Below are 17,621 nucleotides of genomic sequence, written 5' to 3' on the forward strand. Positions count from 1 at the left end.
AAAGCCCAACATTGCATATTTTCGGGTCTTTGGTTGCAAATGCTATATCTTGAAGAAAAGCACAAGATTGGGCAAGTTTGATAAAAAATGTGATGAAGGATTCCTACTTGGTTACTCCACTACAAGCAAAGCATATAGAGTTTGGAATTTGGATAGTGGTACTCTTGAGGAGGTTCATGATGTTGAATTTGATGAAACCAAGGGTTCACAAGTAGAGAATGAGAACTTGGAAGATGTTAGAGGCATTCAACTTTCAAATGCCATGAAGAACATGGATATTGGTGAATTGAGGCCTAGGCAAGTGAATGATGATGAAGATGATCAAGTGCAAGTGCTTTCTAACTCAAATGTGCAAAATGATACAAATCAAGTTAGTTCAAGTGACTCTCATGACATTGATCAAGATCAAGTGGCTAGTACATCATCTCAACCCAATGATCTAGCAAGTGCAAGCAATCAAGTTCCATTGCTCCAACCAACAAGTATTGCAAGAGATCATCCTTTGGATACAATCATTGGTGATATTTCAAGAGGTGTACAAACAAGATTAAGATTGGCATCGTTTTGTGAACACTTCTCATTTGTGTCATCCATTGAACCAAAGAAGATAGATGAAGCTTTGAAGGATATTGATTGGGTGAATGCTATGCATGAAGAATTGAACAACTTCACAAGAAATCAAGTATGGGAATTAGTAGAAAGACCAAAGGGACACAATGTAATTGGAACTAAATGGGTCTTTAGAAACAAGCAAGATCAAGATAGGATAGTAGTAAGGAACAAAGCAAGATTAGTAGCACAAGGCTATACTCAAGTTGAAGGTCTTGACTTTAGAGAAACATATGCCCCGGTTGCTAGATTGGAAGCAATTAGAATCTTGATAGCCTATGCTTGTGCCCACAACATCAAGCTCTATCAAATGGGTGTTAAGAGTGCATTTCTCAATGGTTATATCAATGAAGAAGTATATGTTGAGCAACCTCCCAGTTTTGAAGATGACAAGAAGCCCAACCATGTGTACAAGTTGAAGAAGGCATTGTATGGCTTGAAGCAAGCACCTAGAGCATGGTATGAGAGATTGAGGGACTTCCTTCTCTCTAAAGGGTTCACAATGGGCAAGGTTGACACCACTCTATTCATCAAGAAAATTGGAAAAGATCTATTTGTATTGCAAATCTATGTTGATATCATATTTAGATCAACCAATCAAGAATTTTGTGATGAGTTTGGAAAGACGATGGCTAATGAGTTTGAAATGTCCATGATCGGAGAGTTGAGTTACTTTCTTGGTCTTCAAATCAAGCAATTGAAGAATCACACATTTGTGAGTCAAGGCAAGTACATCAAGGATATGATCAAGAAGTTTGGCATGATTGATAGCAAAGTCATTAGCACACCAATGGGAACCAATGGCAACTTGGATAGTGATGCAAGTGGAAATATAGTAGATCAAAAGTTGTATCGGTCTATGATTGGAAGCCTACTCTATGTGACCGCATCAAGGCCGGATGTCATGTTTAGTGTATGCATGTGTGCAAGATTTCAAGCCTCACCAAGAGAAAGTCATTTGAAGGCTACAAAGAGAATATTGAGGTACTTGAAGCATACACAAAATGTTGGTTTGTGGTATCCCAAAGGAGCAAAGTTTGAGCTAGTTGGTTACTCCGACTCGGATTATGCGGGATGCAAGGTTGAAAGAAAGAGCACATCGAGCACATGTCAATTATTGGGAAGATCACTTGTTTCATGGTCATCAAAGAAGTAAAATAATGTTGCATTATCAACCGCCGAAGCCGAATACATATCCGTCGGTAGTTGTTGTGCACAAATACTTTGGATGAAGGTCACTTTGAGTGACTTTGGAATCAAGTTCAAGAAAGTGCCATTGCTATGTGACAATGAGAGTGCAATCAAGTTAACCAACAATCCGGTGCAACATGCAAGAACAAAGCACATTGATGTCCGCCACCATTTCATAAGAGATCACCAACAAAAAGGGGACATTTGTATTGAGAGTGTAAGCACCGAAGATCAACTTGCCGATATATTCACCAAGCCATTGGATGAGAAAAGGTTTTGCAAGCTAAGGAATGAGTTGAACATATTGGATTTCTCAAATATGTGTTGATGCACCCCTCACTCATATGACATGCCTCTCCTTCGAGCAATCCAAGGTAAAAGTTGATTGGCATGGCATACATCCTTGCTAAGGACATGTTTAGTGCATCTAGTCATATTTTCAATCTTATTAGGACCTTTCAAGTGGTTCTATTTTATTAGGCTCATTCATGAAAATCAAATGATTTTGATGTCCATATGGTATCACTATTGCTTCTATGCTTGACTTGATCTAGTAATGGCATATGACATGTTTATGGGCTTGTAAACCTAGTGTTTAATCTAGAAAATGAGCTATAAGTGTTTAACTCAACATGGTACAAAATAACCCTTATTTGGAGGTGTGAAGAAGCTTGTCCTTGGATCAATCCGAGTTAAATATCTTTGGCAAATGATCTAGTTTAGACCAAATTTGGGAAAATAATCCTCACTCCATTGATTGACATTGATAATCTCGACCCTATAAGTAATACTATCTATATTTAGAACCTTTATGGTCATTGATGACAAAGGGAGAGAGAAACAAAGATAGTAGCAAAGATAATAAAAAAAGGGGAAGAAATATCATAAAGGAAGTGAAACATAAAGATATCTTGATGTATGACATAGGGGGAGAGATATGATAAAGGAAAGGGATCAACTAAAATTTTTTGAGCACACAAGTAGGGGGAGCAAGCTCATGAACTTGTATGATGCATTTGAATGTGCATTTCATATGTTTGCTTGCATGGCACAAGTTCTAAAATTCAAAATATCCATGCTTGTGTGATATATGCTAGTTGTAAGATTGAATGATGAAATGCAATCACTAGATAACTTTCATTTCCAAGTTAGTCTTTACAAGTGGTATCTTTCTAAAGTATGTTTCCAAGTGGTATTAAGCTAACAATGGTGCTAAGGATGATATATTGGTGCACTCCGATTGGTATCACGCTTCAAAGGTCCATCTTTTATATCTTAGCATCATTTGGTAGACATTGACTCCTATATTTCCTATCTAAGCATATGTGCAAGCTTCAATCCAAACTCTTAGCACATATGTAGGGGGAGCAATTGCTACCATTTGGGGTTTATGAAACTTGTCCATATCCTTTTACACATGGTAAATATGCTTGGGCAAGCAACATGGATTCAATTGAATTTCAATTCATATCTTTGTATAAGGGTTATCATCAATTACCAAAAAGGGGGAGATTGAAAGCTCTAGTTTGATTTTGGTGAATTGATGAAACCCTAAGTGCTAACCTAGTTTATCAAGTGATCATGAGATAGGTAGCACACTTCAAGTGGAGAAGCCAATGAAGATCATAACATGACAATGGTGATGACATGGCGATGATCAAGGGCTTAAACTTGAAAAGAAGAAAGAGAAAAACAAAATGCTCAAGGCAAAGGTATAATCCATAGGAGCTATTTTGTTTTGGTGATCAAGACACTTAGAGAGTGTGATCACATTTAGGTTTGATAGCCATACTATTAAGAGGGGTGAAACTCGTATCGGAATGCGGTTATCAAAGTGCCACTAGATGCTCTAACTCATTGCATATGCATTTAGGATCTAGTGGAGTGCTAACATCCTTGAAAACATTTGTGAAAATATGCTAACACATGTGCACAATGTGATACACTTGATGGTTAGCACACTTGAGCAAGGGTGAAGAGAACGGAGGAGATGCCAGCATCGATAAAGTGACCAGATGCTGGATCCAAATGCACCGGACGCTAACTGCCTGCGCCTGGTCACGCTGACTTGGCGGTACAGTGGCTAGGGTTTACCACCGGACGATGGGCTATGTCCGATCGAGGTGGACCGGACGCGTCCGGTCGAGGAAAACCGGTTTTAGACCCTTACTGTACTCGACCGGATGCTGAGGCTCCAGCGTCCGGTCAGTTTTGCCGAAGTGTCCGGTCAGCTTCGTAGCCGTTGAAATCTGATGAACAGCGTTTGAAGCCAGTGACACGTGGCATCCATCAGTGGACCAGACGCTGAGTCCAGGGTCCGATAAGTTGGACCGGTGCGTCCGGTCAGAGCACAGTATGCCTAGTGAAGGGGTACAACGGCTCTATTTTGTGGGGGCTTCTATTTAAGCCCCATGGTCAGCTATGGCTCACATCTTTGGCCATTTTCTTTGACATAGCAACCTTGTGAGCCTAGCCAAAGTCCTCCCACTCATCTTCATCATTGATTCATCATCATAGTGAGATTGGGAGTGATCCAAGTGCATTGCTTGAGTGATTGCATCTAGAGGCACTTGGTGTTCGTGCTTCGCTGCGGATTTCGCTCGTTACTCTTGGTGGTTGCCACCACCTAGATGGCTTGGAGCAGCAAGGATCGTTGAGCAGAGGGTGGTGATTGTCTCCGGCTCCGATCGTGGTAATTGTGAGGGGTTCTTGACCTTTCCCCGGCAGAGCGCCAAAAGGTACTCTAGTGAATTGCTCGTGGCTTGTGTGATCCTCATCTCGTGTTGGTTGTGCGGCACCCTATTGAGGGTTTGGCGTGTGAAGCCAATCAGCGCGTGAACCTCCAAGTGAGTGAATGACCACAACGAGGAGTAGCTTGCCGGCATGCAAGTGAACCTCGATAAAAATCATTGTGTTCATCCTTTGATTCCGAGGTGATTAGTCTTCATTGTTATTCATCCTTGTGATTGATTGGTTCACTCCTCGACACGGCGGTATAACTATCTTGATCACTCTCTTTACTTTACCGCAAACTAGTTGACAAGCTCTTTAGTGTAGCTAGTTGTGAGAGCTTGCTTGGTTGGTTGGTGTGGCTCTTTAGTTAGCCTTTGAGAGCACACTAACATAGGGTAGTGTTATAGCTATTGTGTGAATAGACACTATCTAAACTAGAATTGTGGTAGGTGGCTTGCATTTTGAGTAGGCTAGCACAACACTTGCTTCGCCTCATAATTGTCTAACCATTTTGTTAAGTGTTGTTGTAGAAATTTTTATTAGGCTATTCACCCCCCCCTCTAGCTATTAGGACCTTTCACCTGTGCTCTAGTCACACCGAGGGTAGATACACAGTGGAGGGGTTCTCGTCCATCGCCCAGACCACAGGGTCTACCTCTAGTGACTCATCTAGATCTGAGGGCCACCACGGTGAAGCAGGTGCAGCAGCTCAGATTTGTGGATTTTGAGCAGTGGTTTTCGCCGAGGCGAGATGAGCGTGCATCAGAGGGCTTCTACACACCACTGTAGGAGGACTTCTATAATGCATATCTTAACAGTGGAGCTGTTTTTAGATCTCAAAGGGTGTGCAACATAGAGTCTATTATTGCAGCAGCTGGAGAGCACATTCACCCCTATCTATCTTACCTACTAGGGCTGATAGATTTACTTGGACGGACAAGCTTATATGTTCTATCTTGGGTCCGTCAGTTCTATGCTTCTCTCTGGATTGACCCGCAGCATAGATTCATACACTTTGCATTTAGTGGTAGAGATTATAGGCTGATGAGCACTAGGGTCAGAGAGATACTTAGGTTTCAGGAGTAGCCCATCCAGCTACATGAGGTTTGCTATGGATAGATAGCACCCCCAGACATCCTCATGGTGGGATGGTGCCCCCTACTGATCTAGTCCGCCACCGCTTCACAGAGCCATTCAGCGAGGGGTCTAGCAGGACACCCAGTGATCTTACTCCCACTGCTAGAGTGCTTGATGCCATTATGAGGAGGACACTGCTTCTGAGGATGGGGTATCGCGAGGGCTTGACTCACATATAGTTGTGGCTACTGAACTGTCTAATGCAGCAGACGGTGTTTGATATTTGGGATCTCCTTCTATCAGAGATGGAGGATACTATTGCTGAGGGGTTTAGAGGTCACCGACAGTTGCCCTATGCCCACTGGATCACGTTTCTTATTCATAGGGTAGTTACAGTGAGGCCACCTAAGATGCTAGCTGAGTACAGTGGTGCTACGATAGAGTTTCCTGCATATAACCTAACTCAGATGATCTGCCATAGTACACCGAGTGCACCTAGTTAGCTGCGTCGTCGTCCAGAGGTGCCAGAGACTACAACCTAGCAGGATGATACTATCAGGGGCATAGCAGCTATAGAGGAGGAGCAGCTTGATGCTCAGTAGGAGGGGGTGGTCGAGAGCGACCCCAGCGATAGCTCAGATAAGGACTACCATGATATTCCTCAGATGCCTCCACAACGACATGATCATGAGGTAGGTAGCTCTAGTTTAGCTCTATCTACACCGCAGACAGACCCCACTCTACTTGCCATACTTGAGCGGATGAGGCAGGATTAGGCTCGCAAGGCTTAGGAGACCGCTGCTACTTTTGCATAGTTCTAGGCTCGACAGGATGAGTTTCAGCGGCAGCAGCAGGCCATACAGCAGCAGCAGTAGGCCATGCATCAGCAGCAGCTTCTCATGCAGCAGCAGCTCCTTGGATTTATACAGCATGTAGTGACAGCTATTGGGGTTCCATCGCCACAGTCTTCACCCCAGCTTGGTCAGCCTGCCACCACTTCTATGACTCCAGCGTTACAAACTAGTGGGCTTTAGAGTTAGGGATAGCCACCAGCACAGTTTGCTTCGCCTATGAGAGCAGGTGTCTTAGTGGTTTGCTTCGCCCGTGTTAGCCACACAGTTCACACCTCTCTAGACGGGTTTTACCCCGGCTCAGACTTCCTCGCTGCTAGTGCCAGAGACTATAGTGTCCATGAGCCTTGGTGCATCTTTCAGTGAGTTGACAGGGTAGCCTACTCCGCCATATTTGCATGTCTCAGGTCCTTCTATAGTTGCACCTATTACCGGGACTACAGAGATGCTCCCTTCCTCAGTGGCATCATTAGAGCCAGCTGTTCTAGTCATACCTGCACAGTCTATAGCAGCTCCAGTTGTTGATCCGACCCAGACCTCTTCAGCGTCGCTTCTAGCTATAGAGGGTCAGACAGCTCAGAGCTCTGGTTTAGATGATGATGGCACTCAGTTCCAGCTTGCTCCTCGTACATCAGCGCCCGACTCGTCCGCTGCAGCCCCGCCGACCAACCCTTAGGTTTTGGTGTTTGACGCCAAAGGGGGAGAGGGATCGAGTATGCTAGACTTAGGGGAAGCATCTTAGGGGGAGCTTAGTTTACTTAGACTATCTTTTATATTTGGTTTTTATGTGTGATACACTATTATGCATTCATCGTATGTTTACTTTTATGCATTAAACTATATTTATGTGATAGTGATATCTACGTGATCGTAATATATGACATGTGTGCTCTCTACTTTGAATTATTTACATGTCATATCACTTGTGCTAAGCTCATTTGCTCTTGCTTCTGCGTTTTACTCCGATGCGAATGAGCTTTATTACTTGTACTCATGCTTATTTCATATCTTTTGAGTACATTATGTTGGCTTGGGTCATATAAGCTTGCCTAACATTTTTGTTCTTATTGCCAAAAGCTTATATGAACCAAGCATGTCAAAAAACCTCAACTCTTTCACATACTCGAGGTAGTATTATCATCTATCACCAAAAAGGGGAGATTGAAAGCATCTAGGCCCCTAGTTGGGTTTCGATGATTAATGACAATACATGATTACTATGACTAACGTGTGTTTTGCAGAGGCAATTAAGTTAGGTCATGGTAATGGAGCTTGATTGGGCTATCATGGTGGTCATGCCCCTACGATATAAATCGTTTTGGTTTTCAAAGGATGGACGATAAGGTTAAGGATGGACTAGTTCTAAGTGTCGATTGGAGTTAAAGAGACACTTAGAGTAGTTTAGGACTTTGTTTTTCCTTTGGCCGTACTATTAAGGGGGGTATGGACGGGTAGCTTGACCTAGATAAGTCTAGTGGGTTAGGTGTGGTGCACACTTGCTAAACCTAGCACTAGGTAGCTCCTAAAAAGCCCTTAGATCCATTGGAGCAAACTTCATTCACGTATGATTGAAAGTTGGAAGTGAATGGATGGTCAAATGCTGACCGGACGCTGGCTTTGGTGTGACCGGATGCTGGCGCAGAGTCCAGTCAGTTCATTTGATCAAGGTGAAGTCGTCTGGAAGTGACCGGATGCTGAGAGGTGAAGTGACCGGATGCTGAGGGCCAGCGTCCAGTCGACTCCAGTAAGGTTCCAGAGAGGAAAAATCATGACCGGACGCATCTAGTCAGTGCTGACAGGATGCTGGCCCGTGTCCGGTCACACTATAAACACTAGAGTTCGGGGTGAACTGACTGGCGCGTCCGGTCAACATGACCAGAGTGTTCGGTCACCCCGCAGAGGCACATAACGGTTTATTTTTCAGCCCATGTTATAAATACTTCCTCCATTCGTATGTAGGGGCACTTTTGCTCATTCCAACAACTGAGAAACACCTTTGAGAGTGCCAAGAAGAGCAAGGTCCTAGTGAGGTGATTGAGATTTGAGAATCCCAAAGAGAGCCCTCATTAGTGAGATCAGGAGTAGCAAAGTGTGCATCCACCCTTCTCATTAGGCTTGTCATGGTCAAGTGAGAGTTCGTGCTTGTTACTCTTGGTGATCGCCATCATCTAGATGGCTTGGTGGTGATTGGGAGATTGGTGATCATCCGGTGGAGCTTGTGGATGACCCAACTCAAGTTGTGAGCGGTTGTGGGTGATTCACCGCGACGGAGTGTCGAAGAATCAACCCGTAGAGAGCACTTGATCCTTGCGCGGATCAAGGGAGAGCTACACCCTTGCACGGGTGCTTCAACGAGGACTAGTGGGGAGTGGCGACTCTTCGATACCTCGACAAAACATCGCCGCGTTCCTACTTCTCTCTTTACCTTGAGCATTTACTTTGAGCAATTTAATTCTTGTCATTTACATTCCTAGAATTACCATGCTAGAGTAGGATTGGAACTTAGGGTGCTAAACTTTTGTGCATTAGATCAATAGAAATACTTTCTAGGCACAAGGGGTTAATTAGGCTAACCGTAGAGTTTAATTATTGCAAAGAAATTTAGAATTAGCCCAATTCACCCCCCCCTCTTGGGCATCTTGATCTTTTCAGGACCTCTACAGCAAACTAAGGGGAGGGGAAACCTAACCGTCTAACAGAGATGAAAAATGAACTGCTGCAGGGGTGAGGTTGATTGGGGTAGCCATGCTCTTATTTATAGAGGCTATTACACATTTCCAATATACCCCTAGGTAACTACAGCGAACCACATAACCCGAATGGTATTATGGTCCAACTCAAAATCTGTTGATATGATGGCACGCGTCCTTAATGACTTAGCTCTGCCTCGACACAAGCTTCACAATTATGCCACGTGCCGCCCCCGATTCCCGCCGGAACCGCACCCGAGTTTTGAGGCCCAATCCCGAAAACCGTCCATCGAAGATTTTGAGGTCCAAACCACCCAGAGAAGCGCATCCACTATGCCTCCTCCGCTCTCTGACACCTGGCACCATCGTCTTTGATCGCCTGGCCGCCAAGTCTTCAAAGCTTCCGCTAGACTTGCTCGACCACCGTCTTGACTTGGTCAACACGGTCACTACCATGTACTTTTGCACTTGTCGGTGATCCTAGGTGTCAGCCACCCACGGTCGGTCACCTTGCTTCTCAGGTCTCTCAGTCCAAGCCTCGACATCCGTAATTCACCGCTCCCAGTCCATCGGCATGGACCCTCTTGACCTTCGCCATTGACCACTGTCTCTAAGCTCCACGCCTGCGCACCATAAGCCAAGAGACATGTTGTACACCCTAAACTCACGCCTCAGTTAGTTCAGAAACTCAAGCCAAAGCGCTACTCGTTGACAATCACTCATCACACAACGAACCTCATGGATACATATCAACCATGTGTTCGTAGTTTTGGTTGTTGTGGTGAGCTCATTAGATCGGCCCATGCTGGTTGCTTAGGCCAACCGGTCGGAGTCGTTGATAGCGAGGTTAATAATATTTTTACTTCTATTTAATATAATCAACAGCTATTCTGGCTGATTTCATTGAAAAAAGAGATGCGGGAACTGCTTATAAGGCCTCTCCGGTAGTATATCAACGGGTGATTGATAGTGAGGTCTGGAACAATTATGACCGATGACTTTGTCACTTGCTGCAGAAACTATGTGTATATGTTGATGGTTAATTGCCCTACTTGCCACATGTCATGCAATTTAATGAAATTCACATCTGAGATACAGAAACCGTGGGCACTAGGAAAGCCAAACTGAAGGCTCGACTCCTGACTTCTGAATGGAGCCAGGGACGATTGATTCAACTTTTACCTGTATTTTTGAAATAACACTCTACCCATTTGGCTTTGTCTTCCCTGAATACGGATCATCTTCTTTTTTTCTTCTTCTGTTGAGGAGTACATATTGCCAGGATGAAAGGGAGATTTTAGGTGGATTGCAGTAGTAGGAACAAGAATGTCCATAAATTTTTGTTGGAGAGTGCCTTGCTGAACTATGGTACAAGTGTGTTTTGTCCTAATATCAGACCCCACCTCCCCGCAGTTCTTTCATCTTGCTGCAGCCTGTAGCGCTGCGCGAGCAGTGCAGATGAACCTTCCATGAGAATCAGAAATACTAAAGAGACAGCAGCAAAATAATTTGAATTTGCACAAGATCCTGAAAGTACCAAAGACGGGAACTGGGTACGGGCAGACTTGTCAAAGAAGAAATTCGAAGGTAGAAGGTAGGTAGACGGATGAGCGCATATCCACTACCCATCACCCTCGTATGATCTGATACCCAAAATACACAGCAAGACGACGTCAACTCCAGCGGCTACATCCAAGTATGGGCCAAAAAAGTCGCCACACACTTAGTACTTCAACAAGAAAAGAATCAAGCACGCACGCCACAGCGGCACCATAACAACACATTCCAATCCAAGTAAGAATCAAAACCAAGCAACTAGGTGGTCCTTGCTCTCTCTCTCTTCCTATAGACTAGAGTGCGATCATAATCCTTGGAAGAAGGAAAAACAATGGCATTCTCGTCAGATAAATCATGGAGTTGTAGCCTGCGATAGATCGACCAGTCACATGAAACCGGAGGTTATCGCTGCCGTCATACACCATGCAAATCAAAGCACGAACCAAATATAACTAGACCTTGTTTAGATCATCTCTAAATTCCAAGTTTTTTCACACTCTCTCCATCACATCAATTTTTGAACGTATGTATGGAGCATTAAATGTAGGTAAAAAAAATAACTAATTGCACAGTTTAGTTGTAAATCACGAGACGAATCTTTTGAACCTAGTTAGTCCATAATCGGACAAAGTTTATCAAATACAAACAAAACATACTACAATATCCAGATTGCAAAAATTTACAATCTAAACAAGGCCCTATACACCAAACGGCAGGGCAGCATTGACGCGCACAAGCAAAGCCGCGCGCGCACATGCAGAGATTCTCAGCTCGCGGGCGGAGGGAAGATGTGCGCTGCGCGTGCAACGCACGGAACCAAACGACTCGAAAAAGATTGCTCAGCCTCTGCCTCATCCACTCCACGAAGGAAAGATTGTTCATCGACCGACAAATAAAAAGGGGCGCTGGAAGCATCGCACCAGACGAACTCTGGCCTTGTTTAGTTCTAAAAAGTTTTCCCAAAAAGTACTATAGTATTTATCACATCGAATCTTGCGATACGTGCATGGTGCATTAAATGTAGACAAAAAAAAACTAATTGTATAATTTAGTTGGAAATCATGAGACGAACGTTTTAAGCCATATTGTCTTCCCAAATTTCACCCGACGGCCTCTCTTTGCTCATCGACCGACCAAGGAGCACGGGTGCTGCAGAGATCTCGCATCTCTCACCAGTACGTCACGTCCTAACGTGCCATTTCCGCCTGCTAGTGCTAGCGGCCGGTCATGATGCATGGAAGATGGCGGACGGACGGACGGGACGGCTCATCGCAGCTGGCCGGCCGGGGAGGTGGCTGGCACTGGCACTGGCACGGTCGATGGTGGCACTGGCATGGGTCCCGGTCCGTCCTCCCGTTTCGCTCGCAGCACAGCGCGCGAGGATTGAAGAAAAGTGCGCGAGCTGCGGCCTGTGCAGGGTCACATGCGCCGGCAAAGCGGGCGGGCGCGAGCCTCTCCTTTCCCTTCCCGTCTCTCTCTTGCACACGCGTCTGCCTGCAACACCACATGGCCTGCCGTGCGTGAGAGTGCTGTTATTATCGCACTTTAATCAGAGCCAGCCACATGCAGGTAGCCCACACGGCCGGTCTTCTCCCTAATTATCATCATCGTCTCCTCTCCTCATCCATCCCTATATGGCTAGCTTGCAGAGAGGGGAGCGCACACACAGGCCAAAGGCGTGCAGCGGCAAAGCTCGCTAGCACGCACCTACCGCTTCACGAACAATGAGTGCTTGTTTATTTTCTAAAAAGTTTCTCAAAAAGTACTAAGTAATCATCACATCGAATCTTGCGATATGTGTATAGAACATTAAATGTAGACGAAAAAAAACTAATTACACAGTTTGGTTGGAAATTGCGAGACGAACATTTTGAACCTAATTAGTCCATGATTGAACACTAATTACCAAATAAAAATGAAAGTACTGCAGTAACCAAATTCCTAAAATTCACGAACTAAACACAGTCGGACTGCACCGCATCTCAGGTGCTCTAGTGGTGGTACTCACGTCACGTGGTACTTAAGGCAATGGGGGCATGCAAATCACAGCAAGCAAGCTCATTAGGGGGCGGCAATTAATCTACACAAGCACACACTCGATCATCATACACACTTGCAAACCAACACTCCGTTTTGTATACTAGTTGCCCTGGTTGATAAGTCATGGCTGAAAGTACTGTTGCTTGATTTGTTGGAAGAGAAAAATAATATTTATTGGTGGAAAAAGTAAGCAAACAGGACGAGCTGCTACTAGAGGGCACACACTCGATCATCATACACACTTGCAAACCAGCACTCCGTTTTGTATACTAGTTGCCCTGGTTGATAAGTCATGACTAAAAGTACTGTTGCCTGATTTGTTGGAAGAGAAAAATAATATTTATTGATGGAAAAAGTAAGCGAACAGGACGAGCTGCTACTAGAGGCTGTTCTCTCTCTTTTCTCTTTTCTCCTCTTGGTTGGTTGTCCTTACTCCTTAGATAAGTTTCTTCTCCCTTGTGTTTCGCTCGGTGGTCAGCAGAATCAGTTAACGCGGGGTCGCGGGCGGCTGCGCCGGCGGTGGCGGCGGCGGAGGAGGAGCATACGCGGTGCCGCGGGCACGAGACGAGGTGGTCGTTGGTGAGCCCGACCGCCTGCATGAAGGAGTGGATGACAGTGGGGCCGACGAAGCGGAAGCCGCGCCGGACCATGTCCTTGCTGATGGACTCCGACTTGGACGTCGTCACGGGGATCTTCCGGCTGTACTTGTAGCTCGGCGACAGCGGCTTGTTGTTCACGAACGCCCACACGTACTTGTCCAGCGACCCGAAGTCCCTCCGCACCTGCAATGCAACGGATCATCGAACAACACCATCAGATTAATTAGATATTCTTCAGCATGCCATGTACTCCGTATATACACATGCTGATGATAGATTAGTTTAGTTGGTGACAGCTACCGACTGACATAAGTACCTACACTACATGAGGCAGCCATAGCCGTGGCACATGCCTGGCTGCGTAGAGTGGGGGAGAAGAAAGGGATGGCGGCCGGCGGCCGGCGAGGCAGGACAGGCCCGCCGGCTCCTGCCCACCACGTTCTCCCCGCCCAGTGGTGGATCTGGAAAATAAGTTAGGAGGGGTTTATCTCATAATCTTTTATCGATAGTCTCTCGTTCCAAGCTTGAATAGATGCAAATTTATAGGAGAGGCTTAGGAGGAGCTCCATGGTCCTAGCAGCAGTAGTAGGGGCTCAAGCCCAACCCGTCTCGGTGCTAGATCCGCTTCTGTCCCCGCCCCCTCTTTCGAGCTAGCAAGGAATCTTGTGCTCATTCCCTCCGTCCCCTGCGCTCCCGTGCTCTTTCCAGTCCGTTTCCATCGAGCTACTCGATCATAATGCATGCACGATCATCATCGCGCGTTAATGCACGGTTCCCGTCGCATAATGGAAGCAGTGTCCTGTATTAATGGACTGACTACTCGCCGTTGTGCATTGCAACTCGTCTAAAATCTAGTTTCCCGTGCTGTTGCCGTTGTCGTTGCCGTTGCCGTTGCAACTGGTCTCAATGACAGCAGTTATGATGGGGACAAATCATTGAGCGCCGTGGCGAGGCGAGGCGTGCAAGCTGAGGGGCATTACGCGCTACTCCTAAACAACTGGGTGGGTGAAAGGACCAAAAACGGCGACAAGGGTGAGATGAATATGAGCCTCAAATTTCTTTTGAAACTTAAAACTGTTGTCTCAAAATCATGACCCAAGAACAAAGGCACTAGAGAATAGTATGATCACAAGCCAACGGGTGGCTGGGTACCTTTGGCGATGAACAAGAGGTACAACGGATCAACCGAGAACAGACGGAAACAAGTGCTCGAAAGAATGAGAGAAAAACAACACAATCTGCACAGGGCCAGACTGTCTGCCGTAGGGAGCCTGGACTGTCCGCGGGTCAGGTCCCGGACTGTCTGGGGTTGAGGGCCACACTGTCCGGTGTTCAACTCCCGAAAACTGAACGATGAGAAACAGTTCTGACCTACGCAGAACGAAGAATGGCGGACTGTCCGTGGTTGATTCCCGGACTGTCTGCGGGTAGGCCCGGACTGTCCGGCGTTCAGAGCAGCAAAACACGATAAAAAGAAAGACCTTCTGCTCGCGACATGAACAATAACGGCGGACTGTCCGCGAGTCGCGAAATCAGCACGAACAGAGTCGTACGAAAACTCCTGGAGCAAGGAAAATCCCGATTTGCGACCAAATCAAAACCAATTGCCACCAAATTTTAACCACATGGTCACACAGCAATAGGTGAGCTAGCTCTAGGAGATCATCGCCCAATTTAAAGCCAATCAACGGGAAATTGGATGAGCACGAAAAACACCGGTTTCTCAACCCTAGAGCTTGATTCGCCCCAATCTATGAACTCGTGAGGAATTAGATGAAATCCCTCGGTGGAAAGGCTCAACTCACGTCCTAGTTTATCTCAGTGTAAAAGGAACGAATCAAAACGGTCTCAAAACGACGAATCGAACCACACAAGAGAAGGGGGAAAAGGAAGAACACAAAGAACACAAACGCGATTCACAAAAATAACTCACAAATCGAATTCCAGAGGACACAAGTAGGTTAGGGCCTCCATTCCCACTGCAAGCTTTGGTTCTTACACAAATTATCCAATTTGTGGACCTCTCTCACAAGAAAACCTAAGGGAAGGAGAAAACCTAGAGAAGGATGAAGCAAAATGAAAGAGGTAAGGGAGATGGGAACTCCCTCATCCTATTTAACAGGACTATTACACAATCCTAGTTTTGCCCTTAGATATTTTTGAGTCACACTATTTAACCCGAGGACACTATGGTCCAACCCAAGGTAACCTTCATCCGACGGCCACCGCGTCCTTCATGAGATAGCTTCGCCTCGACGCGAACTCCTCGATGTCGCCACGTGGCGTCCGTTCCTCCTCGGAACCTCCGCCCGGGTTTTGATGCCAAAACCCATAAAACCGGCCATCGATGGTTTTGAGGCCTAAACCACCAAACCGCCCGCGAGTAGCGTACTCCATACTCGTCCTCCCGTCACTCGACACGTGTCATCGCCGTCCTCGTCTGGCCGGCCGCCAAGTCCTCCTGAGCCCCGCTCGACTCGCATGTCCGCCGTCTTGACTCGGTCACTCCTATGTACACTTGCGCTTGTTGATGTCCCAGATGTCAGCCACCACGGCTGGTCACCCCGGCCTCTGGTCTCTCAGTCTAAGTCTCACGTCCATCCTTCACCACTCTTGGTTCATCGGCACGGCACGTCCCTACTTGACCTTCACCTTACCATCGATCACCGCCTCCGAGCTCCACACCTGCACACCACAAGCCAAGAGACATGTCGCACAACTCAACTCACGTAAATTCAACCTAGATTATAAATCACGTTAACAATCACTCGCCACAAAATAATATCAATCTCGTGTTCGCATTGGGACCGGGAGAGACACGGCACGGCTACGGCCGGCAACCGACGCATCGGCCCGGAATCCGCTTTGCACTAGTTTACTTCCGCGCGTGTAGTGTAGGTTGGCGAGCGACTGATCGCGGGGGATCGCTGTGCTTGTCATGATACGACGCGCACATGCGTGGGTTCCGCCGGATAAAGCCCGTGTCGCCGTCGTCGGCTACCGCATCCACGGCTCTTATGTCGTGTCGCGCCCGGGGATATCGTACGGGCTGTTGTATTATTGCGGTGGTTTTGGGCTTGGCCGCGGGTGAACTGGAGCGATGCGCCAAATCTGGTGGTTGCAACAAAGTTCTTTTCGCGGATGCGGTGCAGGCATGCATGCGGTTCTGGTTCTTCGTGCTGTCCGATCTCCGGTTGCTGCCGATCCGTTGAGTTCTGGCAATAGGATATGTTACTGTGGCAGCCCGATTCGGTTCTCTGAATTGGCACCTCCAACGGCAACCGGATAAACAAGGCCATGTTCTCGGCAGTCAGCCAGCACAGGTGCTGTCGCTGTTAGAAAAAAAAGCAGAAAACGTTAATGCGCGATGTGTGTGATCTGCAGCGGCACCGTTGGTCGATCGATCGATCTCGGGTGTGCAAATCCAATGGAACAGGGGGTGCATGCAATGCATGGACATGAACCTTATGGGACGGCAGGGTCTCCATGTGCTGCTTTGCCCTACCACTACCACAATAAGGGCAGGCATCTGATGGAATGGAAGCTGCTGTGTACCGTGTACATGTATAATAATATCATACGCCCTGTTCGCTTGGTTTTGTTTGGCTAATAAGCCATGGCTGAAAGTATCATTGGCTGATTTGGTGTGAGAGAAAAATATTATTCGTTGGCTAAAAATGTACGGCTTATAAGCCAAACAAGCCCAAACGAACAGAACGACATATCCATGAATCCATCGTAGCAATGGGCGGCCGGCCCTAGCTCCCTGTGTCTTCTCATTGGTTGCATGAACCTGATCCGACCTGAATGCAGGTGCCATCGCCCCCGATGGCAAGGTCCGGACCGTTGACGAATCCCTACAGATTAAACTACGGCCTCGTTCGCTTCGCTGAAAAAAATAAGCCGAAACACTGTTCCGACTGATTTGTTGTGAGAGAAAAACACTATTCCGGTTGAAAAAATAAGCTGAAAAGTACAGATTATAAAAGAAGCGAACAGAGCCGAGAGATTCATTCATGCTGCTTGTATTGTATGATTTAAACTTTAAAGCCCACCCAGTGGTTCCTTGACCACTTGCCAGGAATATGGAGAGGATCATGCATGCATACATGAACATGACTGCCCCGGGGGCCGGGGGACTGTGCATGCAAGCGCCCATGTACCAGGCTAGCAGAAGCATACCGATATCGTCAGTGCACCGGTCGTTTTCAGAGGCACTGTTCCATGTCCTCTTTCGATGGGTTTCGCGCGGAGGCCAAGAACTTCTTCCAGCG

At 46.5% G+C, this 17,621-nt stretch overlaps 1 protein-coding gene across 2 annotated transcripts; it reads right to left on the reverse strand.

Moving 5' to 3' along the window:
- Positions 1-12,933: 12,933 nt before the first annotated feature.
- Positions 12,934-14,571, reverse strand: LOC136453167 (uncharacterized). 2 transcript variants are annotated; one of them, XR_010758959.1, is made up of 2 exons: positions 13,664-14,571; positions 12,934-13,530 (listed from the first exon to the last, which is right to left on the reverse strand). XR_010758959.1 is itself a non-coding variant. In XM_066453744.1 (2 exons), the coding sequence occupies exons 1-2, from the start codon at positions 13,683-13,685 to the stop codon at positions 13,045-13,047; spliced, it is 504 nt and encodes a 167-aa protein (XP_066309841.1). In that variant the 5' UTR covers positions 13,686-14,571; the 3' UTR covers positions 12,934-13,044. The 2 variants fall into 2 exon arrangements, 1 of the variants encoding a protein (XP_066309841.1); XM_066453744.1 differs by having other exon boundaries at positions 13,668-14,571.
- Positions 14,572-17,621: the final 3,050 nt, after the last annotated feature.

The sequence above is a fragment of the Miscanthus floridulus genome, chromosome 5 (genome assembly GCF_019320115.1).
Source record: "Miscanthus floridulus cultivar M001 chromosome 5, ASM1932011v1, whole genome shotgun sequence".
NCBI classification, from domain to species: Eukaryota; Viridiplantae; Streptophyta; class Magnoliopsida; order Poales; family Poaceae; genus Miscanthus; species Miscanthus floridulus.